Source organism: Xenopus laevis, chromosome 7S (genome assembly GCF_017654675.1).
Source record: "Xenopus laevis strain J_2021 chromosome 7S, Xenopus_laevis_v10.1, whole genome shotgun sequence".
NCBI classification, from domain to species: domain Eukaryota; kingdom Metazoa; phylum Chordata; class Amphibia; order Anura; family Pipidae; genus Xenopus; species Xenopus laevis.
The window spans coordinates 74459917-74478151 of NC_054384.1; the positions used below are offsets into that span (position 1 = coordinate 74459917).

Here is an 18235-nt window from a genome sequence, read left to right on the forward strand (position 1 = left end):
TGGTGCCAACCAGATGGCGCTGCGTGGCACCTAAAAAAAACCCTTTTTCCTGGAGATCGGGAGAGGGGTCTGGGCTGGTGGGGGCCCATTAAGTGTCGGGGCCCACCGGGTTTTTTCCTGGTGTCCCACCAGGCCAGTCCGACACTGCAAGAACTAATGAAATGCTGAAAATAAAAATGCAGAAAGAGCTTAGAAAATGTTTTTGTTGTTTTTAGAACAATAGTTTGAGATAGGACAGGGTTAAATGATGAAATACAAAATTAAATATATATGATGAGTAACAAAATTAAATATATACCTAATGCAGTATAAAGCTTTTACATGCTTCTACAGCTGATTTGGTGCAATATCCAAAGTGATTCCAGAAAAATAATTATCATTAAGTGGACATTAGAGAGCTAATTCATGAGAGGTGGGGGTATTCTCATATTCGAGGTGACATCACACAGTTTATAAAAGCAGAAAAAAAAACCCTGTTGTATGATAAGGAAGGCTGGAAAAGAGAGTGAGAGATCAGCTTTAAAAAAGGAAGCCTGTATGGAAAAATAAATCCAAAGTTAATGAAAAAAACTCTACTAAAAGCATAAGAGAACAGCAAAGGCACCCAGAAGGTGTCAAGAGGAAAACTGAAACCTCAAGAGAAGCCTATAAGAGAAGGTTGGGACATTTGGGCCATAATCCATAATCGTCTGTAACCGTCTGTAACCATATCATCATGTCTCTATTCTGAGTGCATTTTAAAGGAACCAAGACCAGGGCTGCAGTGTATCTTGGGTATTATAGACAAGAAAACAAGCAAACACAGTCATCTGCACAGTAAAATGTCTAATATGAAACTAAGGCTGTTGCAAAGAGTTCCAGATATGATTATCAGTAATGGAAATGGGAACATGTTACGTTTTTATTGTATGTTAACCCTGTGCCTCATCGTGAGCTCCACTGGTAAGTTGATGTGTCCAATGCAATTTAAATGTCAATATTGTAATGATACAGGACTACAATTCACAGTCATTTCTAATTAATTCATAGCCAGAAATCATCACTAGTAAGGCACCTCCATTGCTGCTGGTTATTCACAGAAATCACTAATGGAACTACAATATATCTGTATAAGGAAGAATAACCATGACCACACCTATGCAGATATAACAAAGGCTGATAGGGGGGGACATTACAGCATGTAGAAAATGGGATACAGGCGTTTTGATATAGTCAGATGAAGAAGGACAGAATTAGAAAACAAGAGGGCAATGCAATGCTTAGGCATTCATCTAATGTGAGGGAAATTATATTCTATAATGTATAAATTATGTATAGCTTGTTTTTACTGTGGGCCTCATATACTCATTGTATTCGTGGCAGCAAGAGAATCATAATGGCAGATATAGTTTCAAATCTCCCATTATGTGCTTTTTTGTTTTTTTATATAGCTCAAGAGAACGAGAACAGTAATTCATCAAAACCAACCCCATTGCAGTTATATGATCACTTGTTCAAAGGGTACCAGAAGTGCTTAAGGCCAGTGAAGAACTGGAACAATACCACAACTGTGTACATAGATGTTACTATATATGCAATTCTAAATGTGGTAAGCTGAAATGCAACTTTTTATTTTCCCTGTCGACTGCTGATAGTTATTGTATTTACCATTTTCTATCTGTTTTTCTGATTGCACCATAGCAAAACATTATTACCATTTTTTTGCACCTAAATTCTCATTTAATAAATCAATGTTTTTCTGTTGAAGTAACCAACTCCCCTTATAGCAGCCGCGCCCCTGAATGCCTCACTGTTATGATAATGGCTGCCTCTTTAAAGGAACAGTTCAGGCTCACATATAAAAATTCTACTACACCTTTTGAATGATAATCCTAATTCAAAGTCAAAGTACACTTTATTGTCATCTCAGCGGTATACGAATACACAGTGAATTGAATACCATTCAAATATGTAGTTTGTTCAGGACAAAAACATACAGCTCGGGTGAATGAATAGAGGGAAAAAAAGCTCGAATTTCGAGTAGTTTTTTGTACTCCTCGACTATCGAATTGGCGTAAATTTGCCTGAGTAGAATGATTTGAATAGATTGAGCGCAAAAACGCTGCGACTATTTGCCATTCGATAGTCGAAGTACTGTCTCTTTTAAAAATACTTTGACTGCCTACTTCGCCACCTAAAACCTACCGAATTGCTTTAAAAGCCTATGGGAAAGTCCCATAGGCTTGTTTTCCAAGTTTTTGATCGAATAAAAAGGCATTCGATCGAATGAAAATCCTTCGAGCGAATATTCGATCGAGCGCCTATTCGCCTGGCGAATATTCGCCAATTCGACTATTCGCCAGCACATAAATTCGCCCGAATTGCCTATTTGATTCTATTCCCCAGTCGAATTTCGAGGGATTTAACCCCTCGAAATTCGACCCTTGATACATCTGCCCCTTAATGTAATAATTTATAACAATATTTATTGGAATTACTTTGCTTTTGAGTCAAGGGTGTTTTGTGTATTCTCGGGCTAGATTAGTCAGAGGCAACATGGGTGCACGGTTAAGTTGCCTTATACATTACTGTAAGCATACACAGGTAGCTGTCAGTATTTCTTATCCTGCAGAAAAGAGTTCTTCCTTTTTATTTCCTGATTAGATTGCCTCTTTACAAACCTCCATATTTGGGGAGGTGCATCTAATTTAATCCAACCAAAGGGCAATGTAGAGTAGATTCTTGTTCCATAAAACAGTCAGGGCAGCACCCATAGTATAATTTATTTTTGTCTTAGAGCAAGACTTGAGTTACATTGGCTTGGAAGGGAAAAACACTGGAAGTATCAGGCTGTCAGGGATAAAGACCAATTCATTCTATCATGATACAACATTTTTGCCTAACTATGTATATTTGTGTGCATAATTATTGCAAGAAATGCAGGTTTCGAACTCCCCCTACTGCTGGTCTCTTATCCTGAACATTAGCTATAAAAGATCTCTTGTTTACCTTGAAAGGGCATTAATCGAATACACCTTCACAATCACATACCAGATACTAATGCACTCACATTCCAGAGCATAATTTTCATGGGGTTATACACTGTCTTAACACTTTGATAAAGATGTCTATAATGTGAAACATACAATCCTAATGGAATAATAACCAATAGGTTACTGGATAACAAATGCAATTATTACCTTAAGATTTATATTTGCATAGAAACTTAATTCCTTTCTTTGTTCTATTCAAAATTCCCTAGGATGAAAAGAATCAGTTATTGACAACCTACATATGGTATACTCAGGTAAGTATGAAATCTGGATTTGCAGTAAAGTCCAGTTCTTGTGACCTTAGGCAAGTCACTTGGTTCAGACACTGGTTCAGACACTGGGAACTGTAAGGTAATTACATATATATTTTGAAATGCCTCCCCTAGTCAACAGATTCAATCCAACAGATTGAAGGCGATGTATAGCCACCTAATGTTAGGTAATCTTTATAGAGAATAGCTGTGGGAGGGGATAGTTTTATAGCAACCCAGTTTTAGCAAGTGATTGAAACGAGGATCTCTACAAATCTTTTGCTGCATGTATGCTGTACCATTTAAAGAAATCAATGTGAACACTAAAGTATAGAAATGTACTAATTGTATCTCTCTGTTGTAATTTGCAAAAACTTCTGCATATTTGTTGTCATTCTCTTGAGCACTGGATTGATGAGCATTTGAACTGGAATCCAGGAATGTTCAATGGTATACAGAGACTTTCCATTCCAGCTGATCAAGTCTGGGTCCCAGATATACTTATTCACGAGCTGTGAGTATCACTAGAGAACTTTCTCAACACTATTACACAGAAGACTTAACCAAATTCATAGTTACCACTTCAGTCCTCTTAGCAATATTTTACAGAATAAGTGGAATATTTCAATTTAACATATTTTACATTTAGTCATCATTTTTGTTATGTAATGCATACTCACAGAACATCTGTGGTTAGACAGGTATCAGAAGAAAAGAAGAAAACACGGGCGCATGATGGGTAATGCTAGCAGGAAGAACCTTGCTCGTTTCCTGCGGATGCAACGTTTCGGCGTGACTCCGGGGTCACGCCCCAAAACGTTGGCCATACACTGTAGTGCAGTTACATCTAAGTCACACAACTGTCCATCGCTAAGCATTTTAGTAACCTTGGATGAATACCCTCTGGTGTTTACTTTTACATGCTCTTGCGTCTTTCCAATGCCAATATTTCTATAAAAGTATAAATATTTTTCTTTATCTTTCCTTATAATTTATACAGTGAACTGTACTGAAACAGTTACATGCACAACATTTAGCACAGGTATAAAAACCATATAAAGTTACATTTTAAATAGTAAATTTGGGTAAAAAAAACCATACTAGTTCATGCCTGCTAAATGGGCCCTAGTGCATGCATATATATTTAGCATACATATATACTAAACTAGCTTTAGATCTTGAGATCACTATAGCCCAAGATCATTTGTTTGTCTAACAAGTCATCCTGGCCACTCTTAAAGGCATAGCAAAATCGCCCAACTGGTTATTCTTCATTGTGAACCACCTAAAACATAAAAGGTACAAGGGGGTGCACACCTACAGTGTAAAGCATTATGTACTCACTGATATTCCATGTAAAATCAATGAAAGCTTCTAAATACCAATGCATTGAGCTCAGTGTATGTTCCTTTAATGCCCTCACAGACCCTGCAGTGTGGGGTAATGCTGGGTTTTAAAGGGCATGTGCCTCTGTACCCCATAGTGCCTGCCACAACTGGGAGCTGACATTGCTCACAGCTCCCCAATTGCCAGGAATAAATCGAAGTTGTCCATGTGTTCCATTGTGGAATGGTAAGAGTTTTGCAGTGCTCTTACTGGCAAGTCTGAGGTTAATGTTGTGCTCATTTATACAGTGATCTTACGGTCATGAAAAGCAGGTGCCACAGTGTGTTGTGAAATACTTTAGCCCACAATATGTCATGAAATGGTGCAGGCCACAGTGTCAATCTTCTATTGCACTTTGTGCTTCTGATGCTGCTATTCTAAACATGAAAAATGATGAGTTTATGTAAGATGAGCATTGGGGACATGGCCACAAAAAGTTTGGCAGAACAATATTTCCTTATTTCTGTTTCTGTTGGAAGTTGTGCATCTGCCAGTTAAATTAATGCTTCATTTGTCTTCTAAGTGGGAGCGGGGCCCCCCAAACTCTAGTTACATCACTGTACTTTAATGGTTAGATGTCCACTCAGAAACTATAATCAGGGTTCATAAACCAAAAACCAATGCATTTTGTAGCCACTTCCTCGTGGAGTTATAGTGCGCTCTCTTTAAACGAGCGATGTCATTTTCGCATTTTCATCCCTTTCAAAAGTGTGCGTGTGTAATATATCAGTTTGCGGGAATTAGTTACGGGTAAGATCACCAGTGATGTCAAACAAGAAATCATGTATGTATTCAAGTCATTAACTATAACTTTCTTCCTCAGTGTGGATACAGGAAAATCTGCAGAAAATCCTTACGTCTATATTTCCCATAAAGGTGAAGTAATACATGCTAAACCCATTCAAGCGATGACAACTTGCGACCTTGGAATATACTATTTCCCTTTTGATGTGCAGAAATGCAATTTTACCTTCATCAGCTGGCTTCACGTTGGTATGTCTTGCATTTTTGTAATAGCAAACAAAGCGCCAGATTCAATTCAGTGAGAAAAAGGTTTATCATGTGAAAACTCATGGACGATATTAAATTTGAGATGCAATTCCATTCAGAATTACTTATCTCATAGTTTTACCACATGAACACTTTGAGGGTTATTTATCAAAGGTCAAATTTCAAAGTTATGTGAATTTTTTTAACTCTAATAAATTCGAATGTACTCACAACTCAAATGGGAGGTTATTTATGAAAAAACTCGAACGTCTACCATTTGATTGATTCGAATTTACCATTTGAACCTTAGTAAATCTGTTCCTATATTGAAGTCTATGAGAAAAAAACTGTAACTGCATTTAGAAAGATGTGTTTTTCTCCTTGAATTGAATCTCATCCAAAAGTTTTCACACCATAAACCGTGAGATAACTTTTTCTCACTGAATTGAATTTGGTCCATAGTCTTTCAAACTGCATGACTCAAAACTTAAAAACACACCAGGTTAAACTAACTATGAAGATTTTCATTCATCCAGGTCATGGTATATCTAATATAAGTAATTCTAAAAACAACTGGACTTGCTGAGTAATCATTTCACTACTCATCCGAGCAGCTTCTTCAGTTCAACTGACTGGTGTGGGAAGTCCTCGGCATTTAAACTCTTCCACTAATCAAATCACAATGGCACATTGTAACTCTTCAGAGAGGTGACATCTGAAATTCAGAGAGGTGTTGATTCTGTGTAGTTACTGTGACAGGATTATCCAATGTGTCATGCAACGCCTAGAACCAGGTGCTACTTGTGAGAGTTGCATGAATGGACGTGTGACGTGTTCTGATATAGCACAGATGTTAGAACAGCATTGTATGTAACAGACAGGTGGCTACCCAGACTGGGCATTTGTCAAAACAATAGGAACCAAGCCCAACAGGAACACCAAAAGAAATAACCGCCCGGAGACACATAGTAGGCGAAACATAGTCATCCCATATGTAGCTGGTGTGTCAGAGAAACGCAGGAGGATTTTTAACAAACACCATGTCCCTGTGTTTTTCAAACCTAGCAACACACTGAGACAAAAACTGGTACACCCAAAGGATCCAACACCTAAAGAAAAACAAAGCAATGTGGTTTACGCAGTCCAGTGTAGTGAGGAGTGCACAGATCTATACACTGGGGAGACAAAACAACTGCTCATCAAACGAATGGCTCAGCACAGGAGGGCAAACTCTGCAGGGCAAGACTCGGCTGTCTGTCTACACCTAAAATACAAGCTGGAACAATTGGTCAGCACTCACCCAAACCACAAATTTGTCAAGCAGGTGCACGTGCGAGGTTGTCCACTCCAACCGAATAAGCAATGCAAGACGAAATCACAGCACCATCCAAATCGTGTATAATCTTAAAAAGCCTTTATTGGATTTTCTGGCTTGGATCTCAAACGAACAACGTTTCAGGCCTATGACAAAAGGCCACATAGGCCTGAAACGTTGTTCGTTTGAGATCCAAGCCAGAAAATCCAATAAAGGCTTTTTAAGATTATACACGATTTGGATGGTGCTGTGATTTCGTCTTGCTACACCTAAAATACAAGGAACACTCTTTTGAAGATAACAATGTCCAAATCTTCACACATGTTTACAATCCACCGCAACTCCTGTACCTCAATTCACTGCAGTGGTGGTGCTGGTCATCTACAGACCCGGCGGTGCATACCATAGACAGTTGAACTAAGAAATAACACAAGCAATGCAGAGGAACGGCACTCACAGGACTTGCTGAATCAATCTTCCAAAGGTTTATTTTGCTCAATGTTTCAGTCCCCCACAGGGACCTCAGTCAGGTTGCACTGTTTGATTCCTGATGAAGGGACCAAACGTTGAACAAAATAAACCTTTGGGAGATTAATTCAGCAAGTCCAGTGAGTGCCGTTCTTCTGCATTGCTTATATATATATATATATATATATATAGCTCTACACATGCTTTATGGTATGGAGTCTACTACTGTATTAATATTCTAATTATACTATAAATGTAAGACATGTGAGTGCCATCATTTCGTATCCCATATATATATATATATATATATATATATATATATATATATATATATATATATATATATATATATATATATATATATATATATATATATGTATTCTAAAGGTGCACACCGTTTACAAATGAGAGTACCTGGGTGCCTGCCAGTTTGGAGTAAATGCAAAAGTAGAAAGTAGCGACACTCACAGTTGAGTCTACACTGTTGCAATTTGGACTGTCTCACGAATATCAGCCTGCTTAATCGTTAGATTAGGATCACCTTACTACTGTGTCTTCCTGTATCTCTCCTCCTACTCCCCTCTGCCTTTTCTTTGTTGTTTTTATTTAACCTTTGCTACTATCTGCTGAACATGCCATTTACCATCGTGCCTGCCTAATCTGTTACCCGGTGACACGTATGTTTTCACTTCAATATGTCTAGTATGTGGGCACGAACCGACGTATACCCGCCAGCCATGAGCTGAGCCCATAAGGTGGGCGCTCCCATATCTACCCAGATGCGACCGAATCTACCCTGGTGCGTTTAATGATTCGTGTTGGTTGCTACCAGCAACAGGCGGCTAACTCCTCCTGTGCGCTGTGGTCGCAACCAGGCACCTCGCTCCTACATGCAACCGCGGTTCAGGAGACGCAGGGAGCTGCGTCACCTGTGGCCGCTGGTTATATTTGTTTATATTTTTGACTCGGGTTGCCAGATGACGGGCCCTAGGCAACGGATGGCTATACAGAGGCTCGCTGCGCTAGCGCACACACCCACCACTACTAGACGATGTGATAGGAGGCCAGACAATGGCTGTGTATTGGACCGGGTCCCAATTGGCCGTGAAGGACCTGTAAAAGCCTATGATTGGCTAAGGACGTGCAGGCACAGGAGCGTGGTTTTTTCTGGCACAGCCATAGTTCATTCTGATCAGATACTCACCTGCTATTAAGCTTTTTATTCTTCACCCGCACTTCTGCGCACTGGTTGTCCTCCTTCCCCTCTCCTTTCTATGTACTTCACGAGTTTGGACACTACTTACAATAGCTGACTGACAGCTACCACGGTTGCCTAGCAACAGCTCTTGGCGCCATTTTATGGGACGTGGGTTTTAATTCAGGGGGTTTATGGGTTGTCTGAATGTTTGTTTGTACACTCCTGACGAAGATCCCTGTGGGGGATCGAAACGTTGAGCCACAATAAACATCTTTTTTGTTTTTTGCAACTTTAAAAAACCTGTGAGTGTCGCTACTTTCTACTTTTATATATATATATATATATATATATATAGATATATATATATATATATATATATATATATATATATATATATATATATATATAGGCTATACATTACATATAACATAATAACATAATAGAGAACACATTCCTGTGCAATAAAATTTCCCTTTTCAGTTGAGCACATTGAAATTAATCAAGGCTTGTCCCACTGTATAGTGTAAATATTATGCCCCATGTATTTTAGAAATAATGTAACCATATACACATTCTATCGGTACAAAATTATGTTTTACCAATATTCATTTAAATGCTGAATAGTGCAACTGATGGAATTAACAATGCATATTTTGCTTGCAGTTCAGGATATGAATATAACACTAGGAAGATCTAGAGAAGAAGTGAAGAAGGACAGAAGGATCTTTATGAACAATGGAGAATGGGACCTTCTTCTTGTATTGCCAACATATTTTTTGTTTGAGGATCTTGACTATAGCTATGGAGGACAGGTTTTCACTGTAAGTTTAATGGAATTGTTCAGTATAAAAAGCAGGAAGTAGTGTTCTGGCTATTATGTTAGACATCCAGTCACTCCAGCCTTTATACATTACATTTTTGGCTAACTAACTATATTAGAAACATTTTTTTCATTTTGCAAAGCCTATCTATTTACACAGTTTTTATTTTTACACTGAACTATTCCTTTTAAGATGAAGTAAGATTGTATAGTTTTTGAAATGCAATTATTCAAGTAAATAAAACACCAAATACACTTATGTATATGAATGCATAATAACAATATAAACCAACCTGATGATTAAATACAGGCTAAACCCAGTTGATTCACTAATAATGCATATCCTCCACGAGCGATTTTGTTGCGATCCGACACACTGCAACAAAACGCATGCGAATTGTCACATGCCACAAAAATAAGGTAAGAGATAGAATTGTCGCATGGTGTCGCAGCATTGATCCGACGCGACACGACTGTCGGATGCAGACGCAGCGCGCATCGGATCAACGCTGCGACACCATGAGATCACAACAAAATCGCTCGTGCAGTCCTACCCTTAGGCATAGAGGCGGGGCAAACAATTACTTTCACTTTCCATTTAGCACTTCCTAGATGTCACTGCATTCCCCACATTCCCCAAGTTCTCTTAACCATTTATGTAGCCAGGGCATGGGGATGGACATTGGGTCCCACATTCTGGTGCATAAACAAGATTCTGAGATGATGCAAGACTTGCCTTAATAACAGGGTTTCCAAAAATGGCTCCTACCTGCTAGCTATAATTATGAATTACCAGACTGAAGGAAACAAGAGTCAAATAATTTATATAGTGCAATTAAAGTTCATTTTGCTTGGCTAATGTGATAAAATAGGATTTTGAATAATTTGTTTGGGTGACGGGTCCCATTTAACTCTTTTTATTCAGGTGCTCTACACCTTAAATGCACCATGGGCGTTTGTGTATGTGCTAATTTCTAAGCTTAGATATTACAAATCAAATTGCTACAGTACATCTAAACTATTGCTTGTTCAATGAATTCTACTGCAGGTGGTGATCAGAAGAAGACCTCTTTTTTATTTTGTGCACCTGATTATACCTAGTGCATTTCTCATGGTTCTAGACATCCTTGGATATTTTCAGCCACCAGAATGCGGAGAACGAATTTCTTTCAAGATCACCCTGCTTTTGGGCTACTCTGTTTTTCTTATTATTGTATCAGATAAGTCACCTGTAACATCCAGGGGAACACCGCTGATAGGTAAGATTATTACTACAAGTTATTTTACCAAAGATGGATTATGTTTGTTATTAGGAACGTTTGCAGTAAGTTCTTCAGTCTACCATGTGAATTTTATTTTAATTCTACCACAATTAAATAAGGCCTTAGTTATCTGTGTTCAGCTGCAGTGTAAATTGATGGTAGGAGGTGTTTTCTAGATGAAGAGTTGCCCTTAAAAGAACAGTAACACCAAAAAATGTGTTAAAATATAATGTACTGTTGCCTTGCATGCTGTATGCTTGTTTGCTTTAGAAACTGTAGTTTATGTATATAAAATACACGTATGGAACCTATTATCCAGAATGCTCAGGACCCAGGGTTTGCTGGATAAAGGATCTTTCCATATTTGGATCTTCATATCTTAAGTCTGGTATAAAATAATGTAAACATTAAATAAACTCTACAGGCTGGTCTTGCCTCCAATAAGTATCAATTATATCTTAGTTTGTATCAAGTACAAGGAACTTTTTAGTTATTACAGAGAAAAAGGAAATCGTTTTTTAAAATTTGGATTATTTGGATAAAATGTCTATGGGAGACACATTTCTGTAATTCAGAGCTTTCTGGATAAGGGGTTTCTAGATAACTGATCCCATACATGTACTGTGTAGCTTCGGAGCAGCCATTCAAAGGAGTTTGTTTATCTGTTATCCACTATTCAACCGGTGCCATTTAATCATGTCAGTTTCATTCATTGCTACACAGAAACCTGCTAATATAGACTATAGCAGTGTTTTAGAAGCAAACAGATCACTTTACCAGCCCAGGGCAACAGTACATTTTATTTTAATCACTTTTAGTGTCAGTATTCCTTTAATAGGCAAAAAGTAACAATGCTGGAAAAATAAAAAATAGTGTAGGGCATCTATCCCTGGTAACTGAAGCACAGAAAGTATTCTTTATAGTTTTTTGTTATCTTTTTTTTTTTCATTTGCTTTCATCTAAAACTTTTTTGGGCAAATTCACTAACCTGCAGAGTTGCGCTAGCGCAGGCTTTGCCAGGGCACCGCTAATTCACTAAAATCCGAAGTTGCGCTCAGGGAGGCAAAAGGTAGCGAAGTTGCGCTAGCATTAATTTGTCAAGCAAAGTGATGTTACGCTAGCGATGCCTAATTTGCATACGGCGCCAAGTTAAAGCATAATGGACATATATGTAGCAGCAAATACATTAATCTACAAAAGCCTGGGAAACCTTCAAAATATAAAATAGAGTTGTTATTTTGTCCCTATACATGTGCCCACTGTATAGTTTAGGTGCCATATGTTAGGAAATGTAGGAGGGAAGGAGGGTACCCCCAAAAAAATTTACGATCTTTTTCACCCTATCAGCCTTAAAAAAGGAAAAGACGTCAGCGTTTTTTGGGACTTAGAAAAAATGCAAACTTTTTTTGAAGCAATTCCTATCTACTATATTGCACCTGGTCTGAGGTGGCGAAGGCAAGTCTGGTGCAAGAGGTAACGTTCAGTTCAGTAAAATGCGCAAGTTAGTGAATTAGCGTAGCTACGTCCCTTCGCCATAGAGCAACTTTGCCTGGCGTAAGGGTGCGAAGTAGCGCTAGAGTAGGTCCACTTCGCTAGCGAATTTATGCCAGCAGCCATTAGTAAATCGGTGAAGTAACGAAATTATGTCACGCTGGCGAATTTGTGCTAGCGTTAGCCGCTTCGCGCTTTAGTGAATTTGCCCCTTTGAGTGATTTGCTCCCAACACAACTCACATCATCACTAAATTATCCACAAAAAGGATCAGCATTCTAACCTATTGTCTGTTCTGTGTGCTAGGAATATATTTTATAGTCTGTATGGCATTACTTGTAATCAGCGTGGCAGAGAGCATTTTTATAATACGGATAAATCATAAGCAACATCTACAGCCTAACGTTCCCAAGTGGCTAGAGAGACTGGTCCTGGAGAAGATCACTGCCTTACTGTGCATCAAACACCAGAAGATGTTTAGGCTACCAAGGACAGGTAGTTCTGCTTCATTACAAGAAGTGGAGAGAACCATCACTGGTGAGATGAATTATTTGACATTTACATGATTTTGACAAATCATGTAAAAAATTGTGGTGTTCAAACGTAGAATGGAGTACAGTGTAGTTCCAATAGTTCAACACTATTCAGGTGGATTAAAATACTGATATCTATATTGATTGTATAGTTTAGTATTTCAATAGCCTTGGATATTATGCTTGTTTGAGAAATTTCCACCACAACATCATCCGGCAGCTTCAAGTAAAATATAGTTCCTCTAATCTAGAGGGGTGGTCTCTGATGCATTGATTGTTCTTATGTACAAAAATCCCCAGATCCTTCTCAACACCTCTAACACACTACCATTTAGCGTGTAACCCTTTTCAAGACCACTCTAGCTGACTAGGATGCACATTCTCTTATATAACCATTAACTATTCTTTGCTATGTTAAAGGTTTTAACACAGTGCCTCCGCCTAGTAGACACTGAGAAATTAAACCTCAGGGGAATTCCCCTAGGAAAAATAAACCACACATGTTGCAGCAAACAAATATAACTTCATATGGAAATAAAGACGTAAATAGTAGATGCAATCTCAACAATATAACCCTGAACTGGGCAACCTGTGAGGTAAATCCAACCCTGGCACAGTCTTTACCAGGACAGATTTCCACACTCCACTTGGGTTGACAAAGACAGCCTCACGGTTCAGTCCCTTCCCCAAGAGCTCTTTAAAGGGGACCCGTCACCCAAAAAAATTATTCAAAATTCTATTTTTGAATTTTATCAAATTAGTCAAGCACAATGAACTTTAATTACACTATATAATTATTTAAATCTATTCCTTCAGTATGGGAATTCAAAATGATAGCAAGCAGCCATTTTGTGGACACTGTTATTAACGCAAGCCTTGCATCATCTCAGAATCTTGTTTGTGCACCAGAATGGGGGACCCAATGTCCATCCCCATGCCCTGGCTACACAATTAAATGATGAAGAGAATGGGGGAATGTGTGGAGAGCAGTGACATCTAGGAAGTGCTGAATGGAAAGTGAAAGTAATTGTCTGCCCCGCCTCTATGCTCATGGCATAGAGGAGGGGCAGACAATACTTAATTGACCGCTGACATTTTTAAATGAGCTTACAACAGCTATGAATGCTTTAATAAAAAATTAAATTGGATTTCATGTTTAATTTGAAAATGACTTTTACTAAACAGATTTTTGTGTCTGGGTGACAGGCCCACTTTAACTTCCCCTGATGGTGCTTCCTACCCCAAAGTACCTGTCTCTTTGGACAAGACAGTTGCTCCCATGTGGCAGGCATATGGACAAGACCTGTCCTCACACAGGGGATTCACACGCTGAAAAAGTAATCCATAGCATCTATGCAGAAACTCTCGTAATCTGGTTGAGCTCCAAGCATCCAAGCTGAGAACACAAAGCCTCTTTCTTTATGCTTAACTGAAGCACACCACAGCCCCTTTTAAATTTTGTCAGCAATGCCAGGCAGCCCTCTTATTTCTCTACTGCTTCTGGGCTACATGATGCTTGGGGTCCCTGAATCCCACGTTCACCAAGGGCTTCAATACTTTTGAGGCCTTTCTTTTCCTGGGACCTAAGCTCTAAGCTCCCAGCAGCATCCACTCCCTTCTGCAGTGGAAGGCACAAGAGAGAGAGAGAGAGAGCACATGGTGCCTCTCCTTAAGATAGACTTACATAAGAGTGACACCTTCCAGCCAAAGCTGGAACTGTCACGGCACACTTAAACTTGGGAAAAAAGAATCACTCCCCCCCATCTCTACATTAGCTACTCTTAGCGGGCCATACCAGGGGATTTCCAATCAGTAGGGGATTTACAGAATATAGGGGGAAGTTAACCCTATGGACCCCTACAAGTGTATAACTTCCATTTATATTTTTCTACCAAATGCAACATTGAACCTCATTTTCCAGTTTGCTGCCCAATTTTCCAACTTAAAGGAGAAGTCAACCCCTACGTGCAAAAATCCCTCCCTCCTCCCCTGTGTAGGCACCCCTCCCTCCTCCCCCCCATTTTTTTTTACAGCTTATGTATAGATCTTATTTTTATATGCCAACAAACTAATTAGGCTACCAAAAAATGTATGAAGACTATTTTATATGAATATTTATATAATAAATAATTGTATAATAAAAGAAGATGAATTGATTATGTTTTGCAGAGCAACTGGCTAAGTACAACCAAGAAAATGTTGCAGACGGCAAAAACTCTATGGGGCTGATTCTGCCAAAGAGAGAAAACCCTGATATACTGGATAGTATCCTACAGGAGGTTATCAGCATCAGAAAATCTGTGGAAAACAGTTCAAGTCATGACAGTGAGGTGGAGTGGCTGCAGATTGCATATGTCCTTGACATCCTACTATTTCGACTGTATCTAGTAGTAGTATTTACATATTTCCTTACCTTAGGAATCTTGTGGTCTCAGTGGCAGAAATCCATGACAAACTTTTAGGCTGTGCTTATGCTGACAGTATGATCGTATGTAGGTACGTCTGTCCCTTATGCTCAGGGGCATTCATACAGCCTTACCAATGGTATTAAAGTAAATGTAAAGGCAAAAATCCTTCAGCATAGATGGAACAATATCGAAGACCAGTGGTGATCTTTAGTGGTGTTAGTGAGATACCTATCTTTATTTCTTTAAAAAAAAAGCTTATTAAACCAAGACAGTTATATGCAAATTGAACTTGTACCTTTTCTCAGCCATAATTGAGACTACTAGTATATGTTGTACTGCAGTGATAATCATGAAGATTAAGTCCCATCTCCACGGAATGCTATGCAGAGAAAGATCTTTATGACGGCTTCTATATTCACATTATAGAACTTTTGTGTAATTTTTTTTGAACCACTAATTTACACGAGGAACTGCTTTTTGTATGGCATAACATAAATAAATTATAGATATCAAGAGCTTATAAGCATTTTTTGTGCACCATTAAGCATTTGATAAAGTCCTGGAACCAACTCTATTTCCAAGTTCTCCAGAATATACTGTATATATACTGTAATATACTGATACTGTATATCAGATTTAAAGTGGGAAATTAGAGCTCACTATGGTAAAATTCCAGTGCTCTATATTTATTTCTATGGGATTTTTAGAGTCGTATTTATCAAAGGGTGAAATAGTTCACCGTTTGCTAAATATGCCTCTATAAATCCCACAGAAATGGAGAGACGTGGAGTTTTAGTGTGATGAGCTCCAATTTCAAACTTTGCTAAATCTGCCCTATAATGATTGAGTCATTATAAAGCCCATTCTAAAAAGAGTTTTGGGTACATTTTCTAAATACAGGTATGGGACCTGTTATCCAGAATGCTTGGGACCTGGGGTTTTCCGTGATAAGGGATCTTTCTGTAATTTGGATCTTCATGCCTTAAGTCTACTAGAAAATCATGTAAACATTAAATAACCAAATAGGCTTGTTTTGTTTCCAATAAAAATTAACAATATCACAGTTGTACACAAAATGAAGATGACTGGGTATTGGGGTACTTCAGGCTCTCTATCTCAGTAGGACACCCCCGCTCCAGGTGTAACAAGTGAGTGAAAAATAAATCACTTAGCAGTTAATCTGCATTGCGTGCTTTCTCTCAGTTCCATTGAGCTATAATATCACAGTTGTAATCAAGTACACGCTACTGTTTTATTATTATGGAGAAAAAGGAAATAATATAAAAAACAATTGGACTATTTTGAAAAAATTGAGTCTATGGGAGATGGCCATTCCATAATTCGGAGCTTTCTGGATAAAGGCTAAATCCTATACCAGTACTGCAAAGCTTTTGACCAGTTGTTCTAGGGGTTTCCTAAGTTAAGCAATTAGTTCTGCTCCAGACCATCTACTCCAGGTCAAACTCTACATAATGCTCAGCCACCCTATCCAGAATCTTCCAAGGGCCTCAACATCCATTGGGCCTAGATTTCATTTTTCTCACACAGCATCCACCCCCTCCTGAGGTGGAAGGCAAAGAGACTGAGTACATGGCACCTCTCATTTATGAAGGCTTACTCAACAATGACATCTCCTGGCCAAATCTGCACATGAGTATATACTCAATATTGAAATCTGTGTTATCTCAGTAATCTCCTTTGTGGATTGTGCTCAATAAATAAGTTCTGGTTAAGTCACAGGAACCACTGGCGCCCATCCTTACTAAAGATTACAGTTCCTCAACAGTCTGCCTCCACAGTGTTGCAAGGGCCCACACCTGTGGTAACGAGTCTCGTCCAGAGCACACCTAGGGTAAAGCTGATTATTTTGAATAAAGGTGCAGCTCTTGAGAAAACCTGTGCAAATCCCAGGGAATTTTTCACCCATTACACAACTAAATATACAATAGGTTGTAGCCAAACCAACTGGATTTTATCAGTTTTTAAAATAAGTAATATTTATTAGAGCTCACCACAGTAAAATTCCTGCAATTTCTATTCATTCCTATGGGATTTTTAGAGTCATATTTATTAATGGGTAAAAGTTAGAGTTTGCCATTTAATAACTACACCTCTAGCAATGCCAAAGGACTGAATAGAGAGAGGTGGAGTTTTACTGTGGTGAGATCTAATTTTCAGCTTTTATAAATTTGCTTCTAAGTTAATTAAATAGACACCTGCAGGACATATCTAGCTCCTTTGTGGACTTTACAGTATGATTTTGTTGCACTATTTTGCTATCGGGGTGATATATGAAAATGCATCCATTTCTTTTACAGTGGCTGTGTAAAAAATGATCATATATTGGAAAGTTTTGTCCACTACTGTTGCTACAGTCAATTAAGTATACACCACTGTGAAGACTGTGATATGATGTTTAATTAATGTTTAACTATTGACTGTATGTGCTGTGTTGGACTCAAGAGGCCCCCACCCCAGTAGCTAACTCCATCACTACACAAACCCACCAGCCTCCACCCCCCCACTACCGGCGCGTGTGCATGCCACAAACTGTAAACTTCCTACTTGTGGCCATAATCAGGGGTAGAGCATTCAAAGTTGCAGCAAGGAGTGAGGCTAGGCCGGCTTGGTACACAAGTGCCGGGCCCAACTGTTTTTTTTCCTTGTAGTCCAGTCCAACCCTGTGTATTTTTATTATTTGAAGATATAAACTAAAGAAGCTGTATGTTCAGAAAAGCTATGCAGTCCCATGCATGCAATGTCCTTAACAGTGTGTAACAGGATATTGTTTTTGGATATTTATTACTATGACAGCTTGATGACTGGAAAAAGCACTTATGGGCATAAATGTGTGGGAACAAAATATTGTTTGAAAAACACATTAAATACCACAAGGTTGTATTGATTAACTAAAAGCACAATTACCCATCCATTGTTTGTGAACAGAATGTTTATCAAAACAAGATGGTAGTTCATGAAATGCACTTCAACGGTGGGAAGCTCACTGTACTTGCACAGAGGCCCCTAGAGATTGACCATATGGGCCTGTTTGATCAACCCTGGAATCCAATTGTCCCAACA

At 38.6% G+C, this 18235-nt stretch overlaps 1 protein-coding gene across 1 annotated transcript; it reads left to right on the forward strand.

Moving 5' to 3' along the window:
* Window positions 1–830: 830 nt before the first annotated feature.
* On the forward strand, window positions 831–15208 carry LOC108697238 (5-hydroxytryptamine receptor 3A). Its single transcript, XM_041570631.1, has 8 exons — window positions 831–942; window positions 1431–1588; window positions 3242–3286; window positions 3688–3797; window positions 5493–5662; window positions 9304–9461; window positions 10509–10719; window positions 14916–15208. The coding sequence occupies exons 1-8, from the start codon at window positions 831–833 to the stop codon at window positions 15206–15208; spliced, it is 1257 nt and encodes a 418-aa protein (XP_041426565.1).
* Window positions 15209–18235: the final 3027 nt, after the last annotated feature.